Here is an 18,039-nt window from a genome sequence, read left to right as displayed (position 1 = left end):
TACTCCCTTCCAGTACACACACATACCCCAATTCTCCCTCCCAGTGCACACCCCCACACACACATCCCAAATACCCCTCTCAGTACACACACACCCCTCATACACCACCAAATACTCCCTCTCAACACACACCCCAAATACCCTCCCAATACACAGCCCCCACATGCTCCCCCCAATACCCTTTCCAGTACACACACACCCCTCCAGCACCCCCAAATAGCCACTCCAGCACCCCCAAATATGCCCTCCTAGTACACATACACACTCCTCCAGCACCCTGCAAATGCCCTTCCCAGTACACACACACCCTTTCAGCACCCCCAAATACCCTCTCCCAGTACACACACCCCACTTGCACCCCCGAATACCTCCTCCAGCACCCCATATATCCCTTTTCAGTACACACAAACCCTCCAGCACCCCAAATACCCCCTCCAGTACCACTCACATATGCCCTCAGCATCCCCATATAGCCTACCATTATACACACACCCCTCTAGCACCCCCCAAATACTTCCTCACAGTTCACATGCAGTTCCTCCCACGTCCTCCAAATACCGCCTCCCAGTACACCCCCCCAGCACAACTCAAATACCCCCTCCAACACCCAACTCTACCCTACCAGAAGTGTTCTCTTTTTGGGAACTTGAAATATAGTAACCCTAAGTTGAGGGGGCGGGGGGGGTAGGCATCAGGGTGTTAGGGGAAGGGAGCTGGGGGGGGAACTCTTTGTAAACTCAAAACAAAAGAAAAACTTAAAGTAGTTGTCTAAAAGTGTTTTAATGCCAATATTTGCAATATTTGCATCTATTTGACATTTTATCATTTGACATGTACTTTCTCAAAGTCTGTAATATAATTTATGACATCTTTCTTGGAGGTTATTTTTAGTTTACACAGTATCTTGATTTTATTTTTCAGTTAATGCACTCAAAATATAAGCAACAGGCCCTGGGTATGTTACATAGCATTGGGTTTGTTGAACAGGGCATTTGCGGTGTGAAAAATGTTTCTCTGGAGTCTTAACCTTGGACCCTTGACCAAGAAATTAGGACTCTGACAAAAACTAATTCATAGATTCATAGATTCATAGATACTAAGGTCAGAAGGGACCATTCTGATCATCTAGTCCGACATCCTGCACAGCGCAGGCCACAGAATCTCACCCACCCACTCCTACAAAAAACCTCACCCATGTCTGAGCTATTGAAGTCCTTAAATCATGGTTTAAAGACTTCAAGGAGCAGAGAAGCCTCCCTCAAGTCACCCATGCCCCATGCTACAGAGGAAGGCGAAAAACCTCCAGGGCCTCTCCAATCTGCCCTGGAGGAAAATTCCTTCCCGACCCCAAATATGGCGATCAGCTAATTGACTGCCCCGTCCATCTGGATCTCTGATTCATCCTTCCAAAGAACAAGAGGAGCAGAGAAGCCTCCCTCAAGTCACCCATGCCCCATGCTACAGAGGAAGGCGAAAAACCTCCAGGGCCTCTCCAATCTGCCCTGGAGGAAAATTCCTTCCCGACCCCAAATATGGCGATCAGCTAATTGACTGCCCTGTCCATCTGGATCTCTGATTCATCCTTCCAAAGAACAAGAGAGATCCTATTCCCTCCCAAGATCACGCTGGAAAGGGACCTTATACACAGCTGTCCCTCTTCCCCAAATTCCTGGCTAGTCCCGGTAGTTTTTTCTGGACTACATATCCCAGAATCCCATTGCTCTAAACTGAAATCAACCTCAGATTATGGCCTTGTCTATACTGAAAAATTAGATCAAACTAGCTACTTCGCTCAGGGGTTGACCATGACTGGGAGAAACACTGCCCCCACCTCGAGTGTAAGGCTGCAGTTACCCCCTCAGCACCACACAAATACACCTGCCAGCACCCCCAAATACTCCCTTCCAGTACACACACATGCCCCAATTCTCCCTCCTCACATTTACACTTGTGAGTGCTGAAGGTCAGTTGACCTAACCCCCAGTATAGACACAAGCCAAGTCAATGGAAGAATTCTTCCATTGGTAGGCGGTGTGGTTGGAAGTGTAATTTCCTCCTTTTTAATCAGCCGTGTTCTATGGGTTTTGTTTTAGCACCTTGAAAATACACTTTGGTTCTGCGCTGTCACTGCCCACTTTTTTGTGCGAAGAACAGCACAGGACTATAAAATTAAACACACACACACAAAATAGTCTGGCCATCTAAAGCATTGATTTGGCTTCTTGGTGTTTTACTGTCACTGCATTCCTTGTAGAAGAGTGTAGGACGTGGCAGCAAGAAGGAAAGGACCAATGTAGATTGGGGTTTGTGGGGCCCTGGGCCAGAGCAAGTGGGGGCCTCTCCCCACCCCTTCTGCCTGCAGTCTCCCCGGCCTCCCCCGGCGCTCCTGCCGGGAGCAGGGTCAGGGCGTGGGAGCTTGCCCAGTCCCGCCCACCTGGCACTCATGCCAGGGAGTTGTCAGGGCACCGGGGCTTCCCCAGGTCTCCAGCAGGAGCACCTGGTGGGTAGGGGAAGCACCCGCACCCTGACCTTGCTCCCCAGCAGGAGTTCCAGGTGGGTGGGGGGAGCGGGGCAAGCCCTGTGTCCTGACCCCGCTCCCCGGGAGGAGTGCTGGGCAGGCGGAGAGGGGCAAGCCCCCATGCCCTGACAAGGGGCCTCTAGTTGGCCAGGACCCCTGAGCAGGGGTCCCACTGGCCCAGTGGCTAATCTGCCACTGATTACACTTGAAAACAATTGCTTTTATGTTTTGCACATGCAGTCTCAGTTTCTCTCTCACCCAGAAACTCTGACAAGGAAATGCCTGCAAATGAGATGGCAGCTGAAGGCCCTTTGATCCCCCAAGCATGATAGGACTGGGATCAGAAGCTGCAAAGAGGCAGGCCAAGGATCACTGGCTCTATGATGTCTGGCTTTGCCATCCCTTTGAGAAAAGAACCCCTGGAACTTGTGCAATGGGGTGGGGGAAGAAGACACAAGCCAATCTTGTCTTGGGAGTCAGCCGCAAGGGAGAGGCAGCTGAGTGGACCTATTCCAGGTCTCCCTAAGGAGAAGGGATCAGAAGTCCTGCTGCACAGCCAAACAGACAGACGTACTTTGTAGGTATGTATATACTGCAAACTGAGGTATGACTGCTGCCTAGGTAGACATGCCGGTGCTAGCATGGCTAAAAACAGCCGTGTAGCTATAGTAACTCCTCGCTTAATGTTGTAGTTATGTTCCTGAAAATGCTACTTTAAGCAAAATGATGTTAAGCGAATCCAATTTCCCCATAAGAATTAATGTAAATAGGGGGGTTAGGTTCCAGGGAAATTTTTTTCACCAAACAAAAGACTATTATATATATATATGCACTTATAGACAGTATAGGTTTTAAACAAACAATTTAATACTGTACACAGCAATGATGATTGTGAAGCTTGGTTAAGGTGGTGGAGTCAGAGGGTGGAAGAGGGTGGGATATTTCCCAGGGAATGCCTTACTGCTAAATGATGAACTAGCAATTGGCTAAGCCCTCAAGGGTTAACACTTTGTTGTTAATGTAGTCTCACATTGTACAAGGCAGTACGAATGGAGGGAGGAGACACAGCATGGCAATGGCTGCAAGTATTGGAAACTGAAAGGGGTGATGAACCCACGCTATCCCACTGGAGCGCACCACTCCCTCCACTTTCCAACGTGCGGGGAGTGGGAGCGGGGAAGTGCATGTGTATGTGTGTGTGAGAGTGAGACAGAGACACACACCATGTGTGTGAGAGAGATGTGCATTGCCCCTTTAAGTACACTGACCCCACTCTAAGTACACTACCCTTTTAAGTAGATCAGCAAGTTGAGACAGCAGCTGCTGCCTGCAAGCTCCCTCTGTCCTGAGCCCTGTCGTCCACCTCTCTGCTCTGTGGAGATGGGATACAGGAGCAGGGGCGGAGGGGGACACCCTGACATTAGCACCCCTCTTTCCCCCCCGCCTCTCTGCACAGCAAGCAGGAGGCTCCCGGGAGCAGCTCCAAGGCAGAGGGCAGGAGCAGCACGTGGCAGTAGTAGGAGGGTCACCTGAACTGCCCGGCAATTGGTAGCCTGCTGGGCAGCTGCCACACAGGGTACTTAGGGGAGTGGATAGGGAGGCTGCTGGTCCACCCTGGTGCCAACCCCCCACAAGCTAGCTCCAATGGGCTGCTCTTCCTGCAAGCAGTGGACAAAGCAGGCGGCTGCCAAATTAAGTTATATGGGAACATTGTGCAACTTTAAACGAGCATGTTTTCTCATTGATCAGCGACGTAACAATGAAACAATGTTAACCGGGATGACGTTAAATGAGGAGTTACTTTACAGGGGCCCGGAGTTCAGTGTGTGCTATGTAAGCACGCTGCGGAGGGGACCCTGGATACATACTCACAGTGCTCGCTGGTTTTAGCTGCGCTAAGGTGGGTGAAACTGGCATGGACATGTCTACCCAAGCTGCAGGCTGAGGAGCGATTGCAGTGTCATCGTGCCCTGAGAGAGAAGGTTGCAGGATGAGTGGGCGAAGCAGAGCCAGGAGGGCCTCACCTGGGCACACCAAATTCCCCCGCCCATGAAGAGGAGTCTCTGCTCACTGAGCCATGTCCTGGCCAGGGAAGAGAGAAGCCACAACCTGCCACAGGAGAGACCTTCCACCCATCCCCAGCTACCAAAGGCCAGCTGATGCCACAGGGGACAGAGAAGGACTAGCAGCTAGGACCCTCAGGTGCCTTGGCGTTCAGTTGGCAGTTTGCCTGCCCCTAGACTCCAGAATTAAGGCCTCTAAAATACCTGACTCCTAAGAGAGACCCAGTGAAACTCTGTTTGACAACCTCAGCTGAGAAAGGTCACAGGCCAAGTCTTGCAGTGGGGCTGATGTGCTCCAGGCTGCAGGACCACCTGCTGCCACAAGGAGGCTCGGGGTGGGATGGAGGTGCTCTATGCTGTTTCCCCCCCAAAAAATTTGCAGAATGCTTGGCTCTCCCCTGGTAACTTCTGGCCCTGGATCACAGAGAGAGGAGGAGGCAAGGAGCAAGGAATACAGGTTTCTATGGGACTGGTCCCACACAGAGTATAGTGCTCTCTGCACGTCCCCCTGCAGCATGTGGAATAGGCATTGGGCCCAATCCTGTCCCTAGTGCTGTTAGCAGGAGGAAGCAGGGTTTACACCTGCTAGCTGATTTGCTCTTGGTCCGTGGAAGGGTTGCTCTGCCTTCGGGCTCCTCAGCCTTGGCTGCTTGCCACTGGCTCTGGCTGGTGTGGCAGATTTCCCCTTTCTCCCTTGCTTCTAGAGTTGGCTCATTGCTGCCGTGCCTCCTCTCTTGATGGTTAGGGAGTTCAGCTCGCATTCCCTGGTCACGTCTCATGGGCTTGGTTTCAAAGGCAGGGCCCTTCCTCGTAATGCAAACAGGGAGCAAAGGATCTTAGGCCACAGGCCTCCAGCAAGGGTCCATATTGTCCATTGCAGCTGCTGTGACTGTACGGAAAGTCTCCCTGCTTTCATATCATTGTGTTTCTTTTACCCCGGCCCACCTGAAGAGGCAATGGTGGTCAGCTAGCATGGATGATTGTTATCCCCAAGCAAGGCAGCTCCATTCCTTGGCTTCCCTACCCCCCATCTCACAATAGAGGAGTGGTTTTTATTGCAATCCGGGGAAATTGACTGCACCAAAAAAGACTGCAGCTCTGCCTGAAGATACATGTGAATCTTGTGCTTTAAGGCCTGCTGAACCTGTGCTGGGAGGTGCTGAGCATCTGCAGCTCCTCCTGCCTCCAGCCCCCAGGACATGCTCAGCAGGAAGCAGCACCTTGATCCCGGGCAGGTCGGAGGCCCAGCAGGCCTGGCCTGGAGCCTTTGCAGGGAAAACAGGGTTGGTGCAGATATAGCCCTGCTCTGGTTTATGTAGACCAAGCTCTACTGGTGACAATGGCTGCTAGGTCTGTTATTAATGTCTTGGTGAGCTATGCTGAGTGGAAGCCATCATTAAAAGTTGCTGATTCCGCTCAAACCCAGGGGAGCGCTAGCAGGAGACAGCAGGGCAGGATATGGGCCCCACGCACTTCTGCAAAACCCATCTGGCCTCCTGCATGCAGAGATTTTCAATGGGCCATAAACCAGCAGGGCTGACTCTGGGCCAGGGGGTGTCAAGTGCTTGTATAAACAGGAGCGTTGCAAACACTGCCCTTCCCGCAGTACAAACCATCAGCTGAGCAACCCTTCCCCCGTACAAACCATCAGCTGAGCCCCTGCGCCAGCCAGCTTGCTTTTGAAAAAAGCGCTGGCTTCCGTGCTAAACGTGGCTCCCGGGGAATGCTAAGGTAGTCTGCACATCTCATCTATTTTGAGGAGAAACCACAGACTCATTTTTGCCTTGTGGGAGGAACATGAGCCCCTTGCATCAGAGGGGGAAACCAGTGAGATCAGCCACAAAAACCTGAGAGAGAGATGCAGAGGAGAATACAGAAGCCAGACACTGAACCAAAGTCATTCTTCCAATTCAAGAGCTACCAGAAGGATCTGCGACGCCCAGCTCTCTGCTGCCAAACGCGCTGGGTGAGGAAAATGCTGCCCGTTTGCCTTCTTCTTGCTGCTGTGTGTCTGCAGGGGAGCCTGCTGCAGGAGGCTGGGACCAGGGAGCAGAGAAAGCCATTCTTTGAAAGGTTTAGACGACTCGAGGAGCAGGTGAATATTCATGACTCTTTGCTATTGGACAGACGGGGCCAAATCCTACTGACTTCTATAGGAGTCAGACCTACTTACTCCAAAGGGTCCGCAGTGTATCCCTCTGATATCAGCATGTCTACCCATGTGTTCCTACAGTACCTGTCTCACCAGCTGGCCCAGCTCTGGAACTTACCTGTAGAAGTATATGGATGTAATATATCAGGGTGGCCAAACTTACTGAACCTCTGAGCCGCATAGGATAATCTTCAGCAGTTCGAGAGCCGGGCCTGCTTGTTGGGACTCGGGGCTTCTGCCCTGGGGCGGGGTGGTGGGACATCCCTGGAATATACAGAATATCAACACCCTTTACTTACACGGTTTTTACTCAAGTCAAACTTCCCTTCCCTTTGCCTGAGTCTTGACTCTCTGTTGCCCTAGAGGAGACTGTAATGTCTGGGCAGATGTATGAGTCTGTGTGATAGCCATTAGAGATACATAGCCAGCGTTTTCCCAGCTAGATCTCTGGGAGCTGCTGGCTGCTCGGCACCATGGCAGATCAGACTGTTTCTTGAGGTATCTAACTTTAGATCAAAGGGTCAAGCTTTAGGGGTTCACTTTTGAATGCTGGTGTTCTCTCCTGAGGAAAGTGCCGACAACAGGGCACTGGCTCACTGATTTGCACAGCAGATCCAGGACCCCTTTGTGAGTTATCAAAGGACAGGATTGCAGGGAGAAATGTCTTGGTCCTGTGAAGATTTGGCTGGGGACTCCCTGGGCTTGGTATTTCGGGGATTCTAGGGGATGGCACAAGCAAAGAGTCAGGGTTGCAATGACCAAAGAGTGAATGATCCAGTTTCTATGATGTGCGTATGGATCACATGTATGTAGTGTCCCAGCAACTAGAAATGGAAGAACACTGATTAGGTTATCAAATCCAGTCTCCAGCGAGGGCAGGAGAGAGTCCCCAGTCAGAGAGTGGGCTGAGTTCCTGGGAAGTGTCTGGCGGCCTGCAAGCTATAAAGGGCAATGTGAATCTGAGTTACGGAGCATTTTGATATTATTTTGCATTTTCCAGCAGGCAGTCCTGTGTGAAGGCAATACCTGGTTTCTCTAGACTCCGTGGCTCACCCAATGGCTGAATTTCAGCTGCAGAGGTCTGGTTATGTAGAAAAGGGCTGGATTCCAAACCCAGCTCTGCCACTGCAATACTGGAAGGCCTTGTTGGACCCTAGATTTTGGCCCTTAGTTACAAAAGTGGCATCAGATTTGTGGTGCCTCTGGGTGAGACCCCTTGGGGCTGGTTCCAAACTGCAGCCAGTAGGAGCTGACCACAACCAAAGCAACCGCAATTAGAGGCCCCTTGTGAAAGTTTAGCCCTTAATGCTTGTGTGTCAGTTTCCCCAGTGGTCCAAGGGCTGTGTAAGTCCCTGGGGTTGTGGAGGGTTGATTAGCCAGCGTTCGGCAGCCCTGCCCAGAAATGATCCCTGATCTAAGTGCTGGGAATCATTTAGGGTTCTGGGTGTTTTTCAGTTTCGTCGGTTTCAGGAGGTGACACTGCTGCATCTCCAGGGGATCGCCGGGAACTACAACATTTCCTACAACATCGACACCAGGTTCCGGCACCTGGCGGATCAGTACGACACCATCGCGGCTGCTCTCAACGCGTCGCATGCCGCCCTGCAGGAGGACCTGGGCTCTTTGAAAATCTGGATGAAGAAGCTACAGAAAAGAACCAAAAAGCTAAACTCTAAACTCTCCTCGTTGGCTGAGTCCCTGAGCGAAAGCCGCAAGCAGAACTCTGGGGAGAGGCTGCAGCAGAGCGCTCTCCTGTCCAACCTAACCCTGCAGACTGCAAGCCACGTGGCAGACCTCACCACCCTGCACACCGGCAGGAACACCCTACAGAAAGAGCTGGAGAGCCTGCGGGAGGCCAGTAGGAGCCAGGGAACCAAACTGGAAGTTCTGGAGCAGTGGCTGAAGAACACGCTGCACAAGGAGATCCTGGCATCTGGGCACCATGAGCTGGCTGCGGCCCAACAACTGAACCAGACACCCCAGGACAAGCTGCTGGAGGCAGAGGGAAGCCAGGGACACAGCACGAAGAAGCTGCATGCCAAGCACAAACAAAGGAAGAAGCTGGAGGAGAAGAGGCAGCAGGTCCTGGCCCAGGCTGCAAAGAGAGGGCTGCAGAGTAGCCTGTTCCATGGCAATAAGACCCCCGGGCAGAAGAGACAGCCAGAGACCCCCACTGTGCCAGAGCCACAAGATGCCAGGCAGCAGCTCCTCAGGGTGGCCCAGATCTCACAAGAGCAGCTGCAGTCACCATCACCCAAGAAGCCAGGCACAAGTATGTTGAGACTTTTTACATTCTCTCTGTCTCCCCAGCACCCATACCCACATGATGTTATGCTAGGGGGTGTTTTTGTAGAAGGAAAGCTCAGCCCTCTATTGCTTGCAGCAGGCCTTTGATCTTCAGCAGACCAAAACCCCTCAGGCTCGAGAGGTGCCTTTTCTTTGTCCCGGGAAGAGAGACAACTAGGTTGGACTCCTCTTGACCATCCCCTGGACCCAGCACATGGTGCCAACAGACCGTTCTCCCCACTATGGGATTACAGCCTTCTCTTGCTGCTAGCTAATGTCATTAGACTTGCATGTCAAATGGTAGCAGGCTGCGGTGTAGTGCTGAAGGTTTAGGATTCAAGCCCTGGCACACTGATGCATGATGGGGAGGTTGTGTTAGTTGCACATAATAGAATCTGGCTTTACTTTGCCTTTTAAAAATAACCTAGGAAATTACATACAAAAAATCATGTTAAAAGACCTACATTATTTAGGCTGCAAAATCCAGCACTCGAAAGTTAGGAAATGCCAGGTCTGTGGTTGCCTTTGTAAACTTAATTCACCCTTCTGTCCATATCCCTTAGAACTTTGATTACATGATCACATACTATTTTTCTGCACATGGGGCAAATTAAGGTTGCGTGGGCAACTCTAAATCTGATATTTCCTAATTTTCAAGTGCTGGGCTTTACAACCTGAAGAACGTTATGATAGAGGTGTGTAAAATCATCCATGGGCTGAAGAAAGTAAATAGAGAAGTGTTATTTACCCCTTCACCCAATGCAGGAATGAGGAGTCACCCAATGAAATCAATAGGTAGCAGGTTTAAAACAAACAAAAAAGAGTATTTCTTCACAAAATGCACAGTCAACCTGCGGAACTCATTGCGAGGGGATGTTGTGAAGGCCCAAACTATAACTAGGTTCAAAAAACAATTAGATAAGCTCACAGAGGATAGGTCCATCACTGGCTATTAGTCAAGCTGGTCAGGGATGCAAGCCCCATGCTTTGGGTGTCCCTAAACCTCTGTCTGCCAGAAGCTGGGGCTGAGCAACAGGGGATGGATCACTTGATAAATTGCCCTGTTCTTTTCATTCCCTCTGAAGCACCTTGCACTGGCCACTATTGGAAGACAGGATACTGGGCTGGATAGACCATTGGGCTGACCCAGTACGGCCGTTCTTATGTTTTTTTAACATTCTTTTTATATGTAATTGTGCACATGTGGCACGTGCGATATAGGCACATATGCTGCATTGCAGCAGGTTCTTGGGAACGCCTTCTATAGGTGATAGGGGCAATGTACAACTTCCATTCTAACTCCCCTTTTGTCAGCTGCTCGTAATTTTGGCAAACAAATTCCTTTGGGGCTGAACTTGTCCATGGCCAGGCCTGAATTCTCAGTTGTGCTAGGGTACCCTTGTACCATTCTGGCAGCGTAAAGGGGCTGTGCGTCAGTGTAAATGTAATTCCCCAGCACCCTTCCGGCCCCTTTACGCTGCCAGAGCAATCTAGATGGCTGTAGTGTCAGTGAGAATTCAGGCCCGATGCTCTGGGCAGAGATTTTTGAAAGGTTTCAACAGCCAAGCTGTCCGGTTGCGTTGTCATTCTTAAAACACCAAACATAAATAAACCACCTTACCCATCAGTTCCCATCAGAAAGGTTGGCCACACATCACCCAATAGGTGCTGGACCAACTTAGCTTCTTTTATAGATCGTGCTGGGTTTTGAAGCACCAGCCAAGCTGGCTGGGAATTGTGCTGAGGGGGTTGGAAGTTGGGAGCGTTGATATTTTTCCACATGCATGAAGCAGAATTTTGTGTTGGGTTTCTATGCTCCATCTCAGCCTTAGCATCATTCTGCTCCCATGTGCACCAGACGGTGCTGTTCAGGATCTCTCTGCTCACCCTGACAGGGTTTCACAGGCAGTTGTGTAGTGCTGGGCTCTCAATGCCCAGCAAAGCTGACAGATCTTAGATTGCTGAGTTCTCTTCCCCTCTGGAATTGACTGGCCTCAGTACTGCTTTGCAACTGTGCAGCATGTCCCCACCATCACGGAGCAAGGAGTGGAGAGCCCAGAGTGGGAAGAGTCTCAGGGGGCTGTGCGGGAAGCCCTGAGGGAAAGGGGATGCTTAGCGGATGTAGCAATGGAGCAGGCAGGCTCTGCTGGAGGGGGTCGCTCAGGTGTCTCACCAGCAGCATTGCTACGGGGACTCTCCCTGGAATCCCAAGCTCAGGCTGGCTCTGTAAGGGGGATCCCCAGTGCACCAGGCAAGCTGCTCTCTGGGCCTTTCTGAACCTCACTCTGTTGGGGGTAGGCACTGAAGAGGGTGGGCTGGACAAGAGATGGTGTGAACTTCTCCCCTTCCCCAGTTCCTCCCCCTCTCCTTCTGGATCCGGCTCATGGACTCTGAGATCTCTCAGTTAATCTTCACTTCTGACCTGCATACCTAGCCACCCTTGGCCCCAGTCCCCGCTGTTCCTCCCTCCCCTGGCTCCTCTCCCTCAATGGACAAGCCCCCGGGAAGACGCCCCATCCACCAAAAATCCCACTGCAACCACCCAGCCTCTGACTCCTGTCTCCCCTCCTCGTCTAAGCTCCTTGAACAGAGTCTTTGCTGTCGCTGCGTCACCTCTGGGCTTCTGTTCCTTCCTCAGCCTCCCTCATCTCTCTGCAGCCTTGAATACTCAGGGTCCTCCACTGCCTCCCCCTTGTCTCCTGTATCAAGTTTAAACTTCTTGTTCAGGCCTTTGGCTCCACCAGAAACAGATGATGTTTGGGAGGGCTGGGGGCCAGTGGACGGATGAGCTCAGAGGTAGCTATTCCTGGTGATGTTTTCTTGTTAGGATGCCCGCAGCCTTTGGGGATCTTTCCTTGGCAGGGGCTGAGAGGTCATCCCATCTCCCCAAACTCCTGAGCTATTGCCGTGACCGAGCTGTGTCTCTTCTTTTGCATCCAAACAAGTGTCACACCCCTGTTCCCTCCATCCCCACGGCCTCTCCAAGATCAAACAGGGCCATGACATAGACCTGACCAGGGGGGGTTTCCAGAGGAAGGGAGGGCAGCCGGCCGAGTAGAGGGTTAATTGAGCCAGTTAAACCATGAGGCTGCGTGGCTCCACTGGCATGAGACTCTCGCTGTCGCCCTAGCTAGTGCTGCATCATTATCAGTCGGAAACAGAGCAGGCACGAGGCATTGTGGAGCAGCCACTGGGTGGCACTGTTGCTGTACAAAGGTTCAGCCCCTGCTCAGCTCTGGGCCAACATGGGTGTGGTCAGTGGTGGTGTTGCCATGTGGGTCCCAGAGAGACATGGCACGGGAGGTGATATCTGTTATTGGGCCCACTCCTGTGTGTGAGAGAGACAAGCTTCCAAGCCACAAGGAGCTCTTCCCTCTTCCTCTGGGCTGGGAAAGGCTCTCAGAGCGTCACAGCTAAATACAAGGTGGAACAGATAGTTTAGCAGAAGTAAAAAGAAAAGGAGTACCCGTGGCACCTTAGAGACTAACAAATTAATGCATCCGATGAAGTGAGCTGTAGCTCACGAAAGCTTATGCTCTAATAAATTTGTTAGTCTCTAAGGTGCCACGGGTACTCCTTTTCTTTTTGCGAATAAGACTAACACGGCAGCTACTCTGAAACCTGTCATTAATTTAGCAGAAGTAGTTAGCGCATATTCCAAGGGACCATTTAAGGTGAAGTGGCCCGTTAACACCCCAGTAGTCACAGGACAAAAACGGGGGGGGGGGCGGGAATTAGTGAGTTACAGGTTGTTGTAAAAAGAAAAGGAGGACTTGTGGCACCTTAGAGACTAACAAATTTATTTGAGCATAAGCTTTCATGAGCTACAGCTCACTTTATCGGATGCATGTAGCTCAAGCTTATGCTCAAATAAATGAGTTAGTCTCTAAGGTGCCACAAGTCCTCCTTTTCTTTTTGCGGATACAGACTAACACGGCTGCTACTCTGAAACAGGTTGTTGTAATAAGCCTCCAGTCCAATGCCTTTATCAAGTCCATGATTTTTAGTCCCTAGCAAAGTTATGAATTGAAGCTCCCAGCACAGGTGCGGACTTTCTGGTTTTCCCTGGGGGTGCTCGACCCCCGCTCTACCCCAGGCTCCACCCCCACTCCACCACTTCCCCCAAGGCCCCACCCCCACCTCACCTCTTCCCACCTTCCCTCTGCCTCTTCCTGCCTCCGCTCCTCCCCCTTGCGGCGGGCGGGAGGCGCTGGAGAGGAGGGGAAGGAGCTGATTGGTGGGGCTGCCCATGGGTGCTGAGCACTGGAGCACCCATGGAATTGGAACCTATGGCTCTCGTCTTTGGAAGGTGTGGTGCAGGTTTCCTTTGAGGATGAAGCCTGAGAGGTCAGACATGGAGTGATCACTTTGCCGCCAGGTGGGACGGGGGTTTTTGTCTTGATCAGTTTGCGGCGCAAGTTCATTCCGGGGCATAGTGATTGATTGTCTGGTTCCACTCACATCGTTGTTACAACGCGCACACAGAGGTGTCATTCCCACCGGAGTGACTTTCTGAAGCTGCTTCCTGGCTGTCCATCTCTACCTGAGCCTACACTCTCCTGGGCTGGTGACGTTTCTCATAGTACAAGCTCAGGGAACTTCTGGCCTGCTCTAGGTCGGTGGGCATGGCTCTGTGGGGGTTGCTCTGTTGAAAACAACAGGCCCTCATTGAAATGCTGCGGTTTGCAGGGGGAAGTAGCAACTCAGCAGGGGTTTGGAGGACAGCTCAAGGCTCCTGGGACCCCACAGGGTTGAGCAGGAAACAACCAGACAGGTCCTGCAAGGAGGGTGCAGCCTCTTCCTGGCTGAATCATTAGTGCAAATAACAATATCCATGGCTGCATCATGTCTCCACTGGCCAGCTTAGCTCTCCACCCGCTGACACTCATGGCATGGGGGAGGTTAGTGATAGCATGCTATACTGTGCTGGTGGGGTTTGAGTGAGGGGGTGGAGCTGGGGGTGCTGCCCCCCAGCCACCTCACTCACATCACCCCCAGCAGAGCCATTCTGGGACAAGGACTGTTGGCCCCAAATTCTGTGTCATGCAAGGTGCTGCCATGCCTGTGATTGTGCCTGCTAGGAGTGGGAGGGCGGCCTGGGGGCTCAGGCCTTGGCTGGGGATCAGGAGAGCTGGTTCTAGCTAGGCCCAGCTCTGGCACAGACTCCATGGGTGACTTAGGGTTAGTCACCCGCTGGCTGATTCATCTGAGTTGTGGAGCAGCCAGAACGACTCAGTGCCACTGAAAACCTGGCACTTTGCCTCCCTGTGTGTCATGTTCATGAAGCACCTGGGGTTCCCTAAATGGAGGCACTAGGGATTATTATCTAGTTGGGGTGGGGGAAAAAATATGTGGGGCTGCCTGCAGGGCAGCTCCTATGCCAGGTGAAAGGGAGGGTGGCTAACTGTGTGATCGCTGCGCTCAGACAGCTGGGGGGCAGGGAGAGCAGTCCTTGACTGACCCTTAGGTATGGTGGGGTCACCAAACCGGAATAAGTCACCAGGACCATATGGTATCACCCAAGAGTTCTGAAGGAACTCAAATGTGAAATTGCAGAACTACTAACTGTCGTCTGTAACCTATTATTTAAATCAGCCTCTGTACCAAATGACTGGAGGACAGCTAATGTGATGCCAATTTTTAAAAAGGGCACCAGAAGTGATTCCAGCAACAACAGGCCGGTAAGCCTGACTTCAGTACTGGGCAAACTGGTTGAAACTATAGTAAAGAACAAAATTGTCAGACACATAGATGAACATTATTTGTTGGGGAAGAGTCAACATGGTTTTGATAAAGGGAAATCATGCCTCATCAATCTACTAGAATTCTTTGAGGGGGTCAACAAGCATCTGTACAAGGGTAATCCTGTGAATATAATGTACTTAGATTTTCAGGAAGCCTTTGACAAGGTCCCTTACCAAAGGTTTTTAAGCAAAGTAAGCTGTCATGAGATAAGAGGGAAGGTCCTCTCATGGATTGATAACTGGTTAAAAGATAGGAAACAAAGGAATAAATGGTCAGTTGTCAGAATGTGGAGAGGTAAATAGTGGTGTCCACCAGGAGTCTGTACTGGGATCAGTGCAGTTCAACGTATTCATAAATGATCTGGAAAAGGGGGTAAACATTGAGGTGGCAAAATTTGCAGATGATACAAAACTACTCAAGATAGTTAAGTCCAAAGCAGACTGTGAAGGGTTACAAAAGGATCTCACAAAACTGGATGCCGGAGCAAAAAAAAGGCAGACGAAATTCAGTGTTGATAAATGCAAAGTAATGCACATTGGAAAACATAATCCCAACTATACATATAAAATGATGGGGTCTAAATTAGCTGTTACCCCTCAAGAACGAGATCTTGGAGTCGTGGATAGTTCTCTGAAAACATCCACTCAATGTGCAGCAGCAGTCAAAAAAGCAAACAGAGTGTTGGGAATCATTAGGAAAGGGATAGATAATAAGACAGAAAATATCATATTGCTTCTGTATAAATCCAGGGTATGCCCACATCTTGAATATGGCATGCAGATGTGGTCACCCCATCTCAAAAAATATATATTGGAATTGGAAAAAGTTCAGAAAAGAGCAACAAACATGGTTAGGGGGCTGGAACAGCTTCTGTATGAGGAGGATTAATAAACCTGGGATTTTTCAGCTTGGAAAAGAGATGACTAAGAGGGGATATGAGAGAGGTCTATAAAACCAGGACTGATGTGGAGAAAATAAATGAGGAAGGGTTATTTACTCCTCATAACACAAGAACTAGGGGTCACCAAATGAAATTAATAGGCAGCAGGTTTAAAACAAGCAAAAGGAAGTATTTCTTCACACAACGCACAGTCAGTCTATGGAACTCTTTGCCAGAGGATGTTGTGAAGACCAAGACTATAACAGGGTTAAAAAAAGAACTAGATAAGTTCATGGAGGTTCGGTCCATCAATGGCTATTAGCCAGGAATCGGGATGGGCAGGGATGGTGTCCCTAGCCTCTGTTTTCTAGAAGCTGGGAATGGGTGACAGGGGATGGATCACTGGGTGATTACCTGTTCTGTTCGTTCCCTCTGGCATTGGCCACTGTCAGCAAACAGGATACTAGGCTAGATGGACCATTGGTCTGACCCAGTATGGCCATTTTTATGTTCTTATTGCGGGGGGAGGGAGGGCAGGAGGCTGGTCCATCGTTACAGTGCAGGCATGAGCAGCAGCCCCACGTGCTTGGGACAGGCAGTAACTGTGGCTTTCTCTCTCCCCTCTCCAGTTTGCAATGTGGATTCCATGCTGCTTTTCCCCAATGCTTCCACTGAAAACTTCGCCACCTTTGGCCAGGGTTTCCAGACTGGCCTGCACGAGCTGTCAGTCTGCAGCTGGGTGAGCACCCATGCTCACTCCCTGGGCACCATCCTGTCCTACGCCACAGAGGAGAATGACAACAAGCTTGTCCTGCATGGCCGGAACACCGCGGCCCCAGCCTCCATTCACTTCGTCATCGGTGACCCAGCTTTCCGGGAGCTGCCAGTGGGGCGGGTACTGGACGGCGGATGGCACCACATGTGTGTCATCTGGTCCTCCATCCAGGGCAAGTACTGGTTCTACGTGGACAGAAGACTAGCATCCATGGGCTCCAAGTTCCAGGAGGACTATGAGATCCCCCCTAGTGGGTCGCTTGTTCTGGGTCAGGAGCAGGATGTGGTCGGGGGTGGGTTTGACCCCTCAGAAGCCTTTGTGGGACGCCTGGCTGGCTTTGCTATCTGGAACCGCACTCTGATGCCTGGGGAGGTGTCCAGCATAGCGATCGGGAAGGGCCTGCCCCATGGCACCATCCTGAGGCTGGCTGATGTCTCCTCCCTGAATGGATCAGTGCAGAAGGTGAATTGCACCTGCCTGGAATACTGTTTGTAAACCAAGAACGCCCATCCCGGGCTGTCTCCAGCAATACAGACTGTGGGCAGCCCGGAGTCCAAATGCCGCCGGGCAGTTATCGACATCAGCTTGTGATGCCTGTGAGCCAGAACACTTCCTCCACCCTGCTAAATAGGCAAAATGCTCTTTTCTCCATCGGATAAGAGGTTAGGGGCTCTACTCACACAGCCATTGCCATGGAGATCCCGAGAGGCATAAAAGCATCACTCAATGCTTCCCATGCCAATTTAATGGAAACTTCTTCATGTGATTGCTCATGTCTCCTCACTGAGTCCAGAAATCAGTGCAGCTGTGTTGAGGGTCCAGCCATGCTGAGATGACTGTGTCCAAAGGGATAATCAGCCAGAGGCTGGCTCATATCAATACCCGACCTCGGTGTATTATTGCTTTTCCTCCTGCGTGCTTTTCCAGACCCTTAGCAAAGACCCAGCAATCGTTTCTCCCACCAGTGAAATGCAGCCAGCTCTGGGAATGATTGGGGCAGGGGGGCATGGCAGCTGTTCAATAGCGCACAGCAATACCACACACCAGATTAGGACAAGCGATGAAAGCCTCAGATGGGATTTAGAAAGACAGAATGCGAGCATTCAAACTGGAACACAGCCACCCTGCACTTATGGAAATTGCCACAGGATTTTTAATTCCCAGCAATGTTCGGACCTTAGTCTTAGATCTCATCCAAGATACAGCCCCGTAATACTGTGCTGGGCATGGGTGCAGCCCAGAGATGGAGGAAAGCAGGCTGTATCCCGCAAATACCGCTTCTGATAACTCCCACTTTTCCAGGAAGGGCTCCCCTCTGAATACTGACCTAAGCAAACCCTACGGAGCTAACACCAGCCCAACCCAAGGTGCTGTAGATGCATATAAGTGCAGCAACCTGGGGGAAAGGCTCTTGGATTCTATTTCCAACCTGAGGCGCAAATGACTATTGCAGTTAGTGTTCACAGTGAAATGACCATGAATGGAATTTGCCTTCGACATTTAATTCTTCCCAGGAGAGCCCAAGGAAGAGGAGGGCAAGGGGAAGGTGACCCTCATAACGCAGTCCAGGCCTGCAATCTAGGTTTGTGAAGTGCTCTTTGAAACGTCAACAGTAACTGT

General features: G+C 51.0%; 1 protein-coding gene across 1 annotated transcript; it reads left to right on the top strand.

Moving 5' to 3' along the window:
• The first annotated feature begins 6,325 nt into the window (after positions 1 to 6,325).
• PTX4 (pentraxin 4) lies at positions 6,326 to 17,439 on the top strand. Its single transcript, XM_038420337.2, has 3 exons — positions 6,326 to 6,676; positions 8,189 to 9,005; positions 16,274 to 17,439. The coding sequence occupies exons 1-3, from the start codon at positions 6,440 to 6,442 to the stop codon at positions 16,912 to 16,914; spliced, it is 1,695 nt and encodes a 564-aa protein (XP_038276265.1). The 5' UTR covers positions 6,326 to 6,439; the 3' UTR covers positions 16,915 to 17,439.
• The last annotated feature ends 600 nt before the right edge of the window (positions 17,440 to 18,039 follow it).

Source organism: Dermochelys coriacea, chromosome 10, assembly GCF_009764565.3.
Source record: "Dermochelys coriacea isolate rDerCor1 chromosome 10, rDerCor1.pri.v4, whole genome shotgun sequence".
In the NCBI taxonomy this organism is placed as follows: domain Eukaryota; kingdom Metazoa; phylum Chordata; order Testudines; family Dermochelyidae; genus Dermochelys; species Dermochelys coriacea.
Note: the sequence above shows the minus strand (reverse complement) of the source record. Positions and strands in the feature narration are given on the sequence as shown.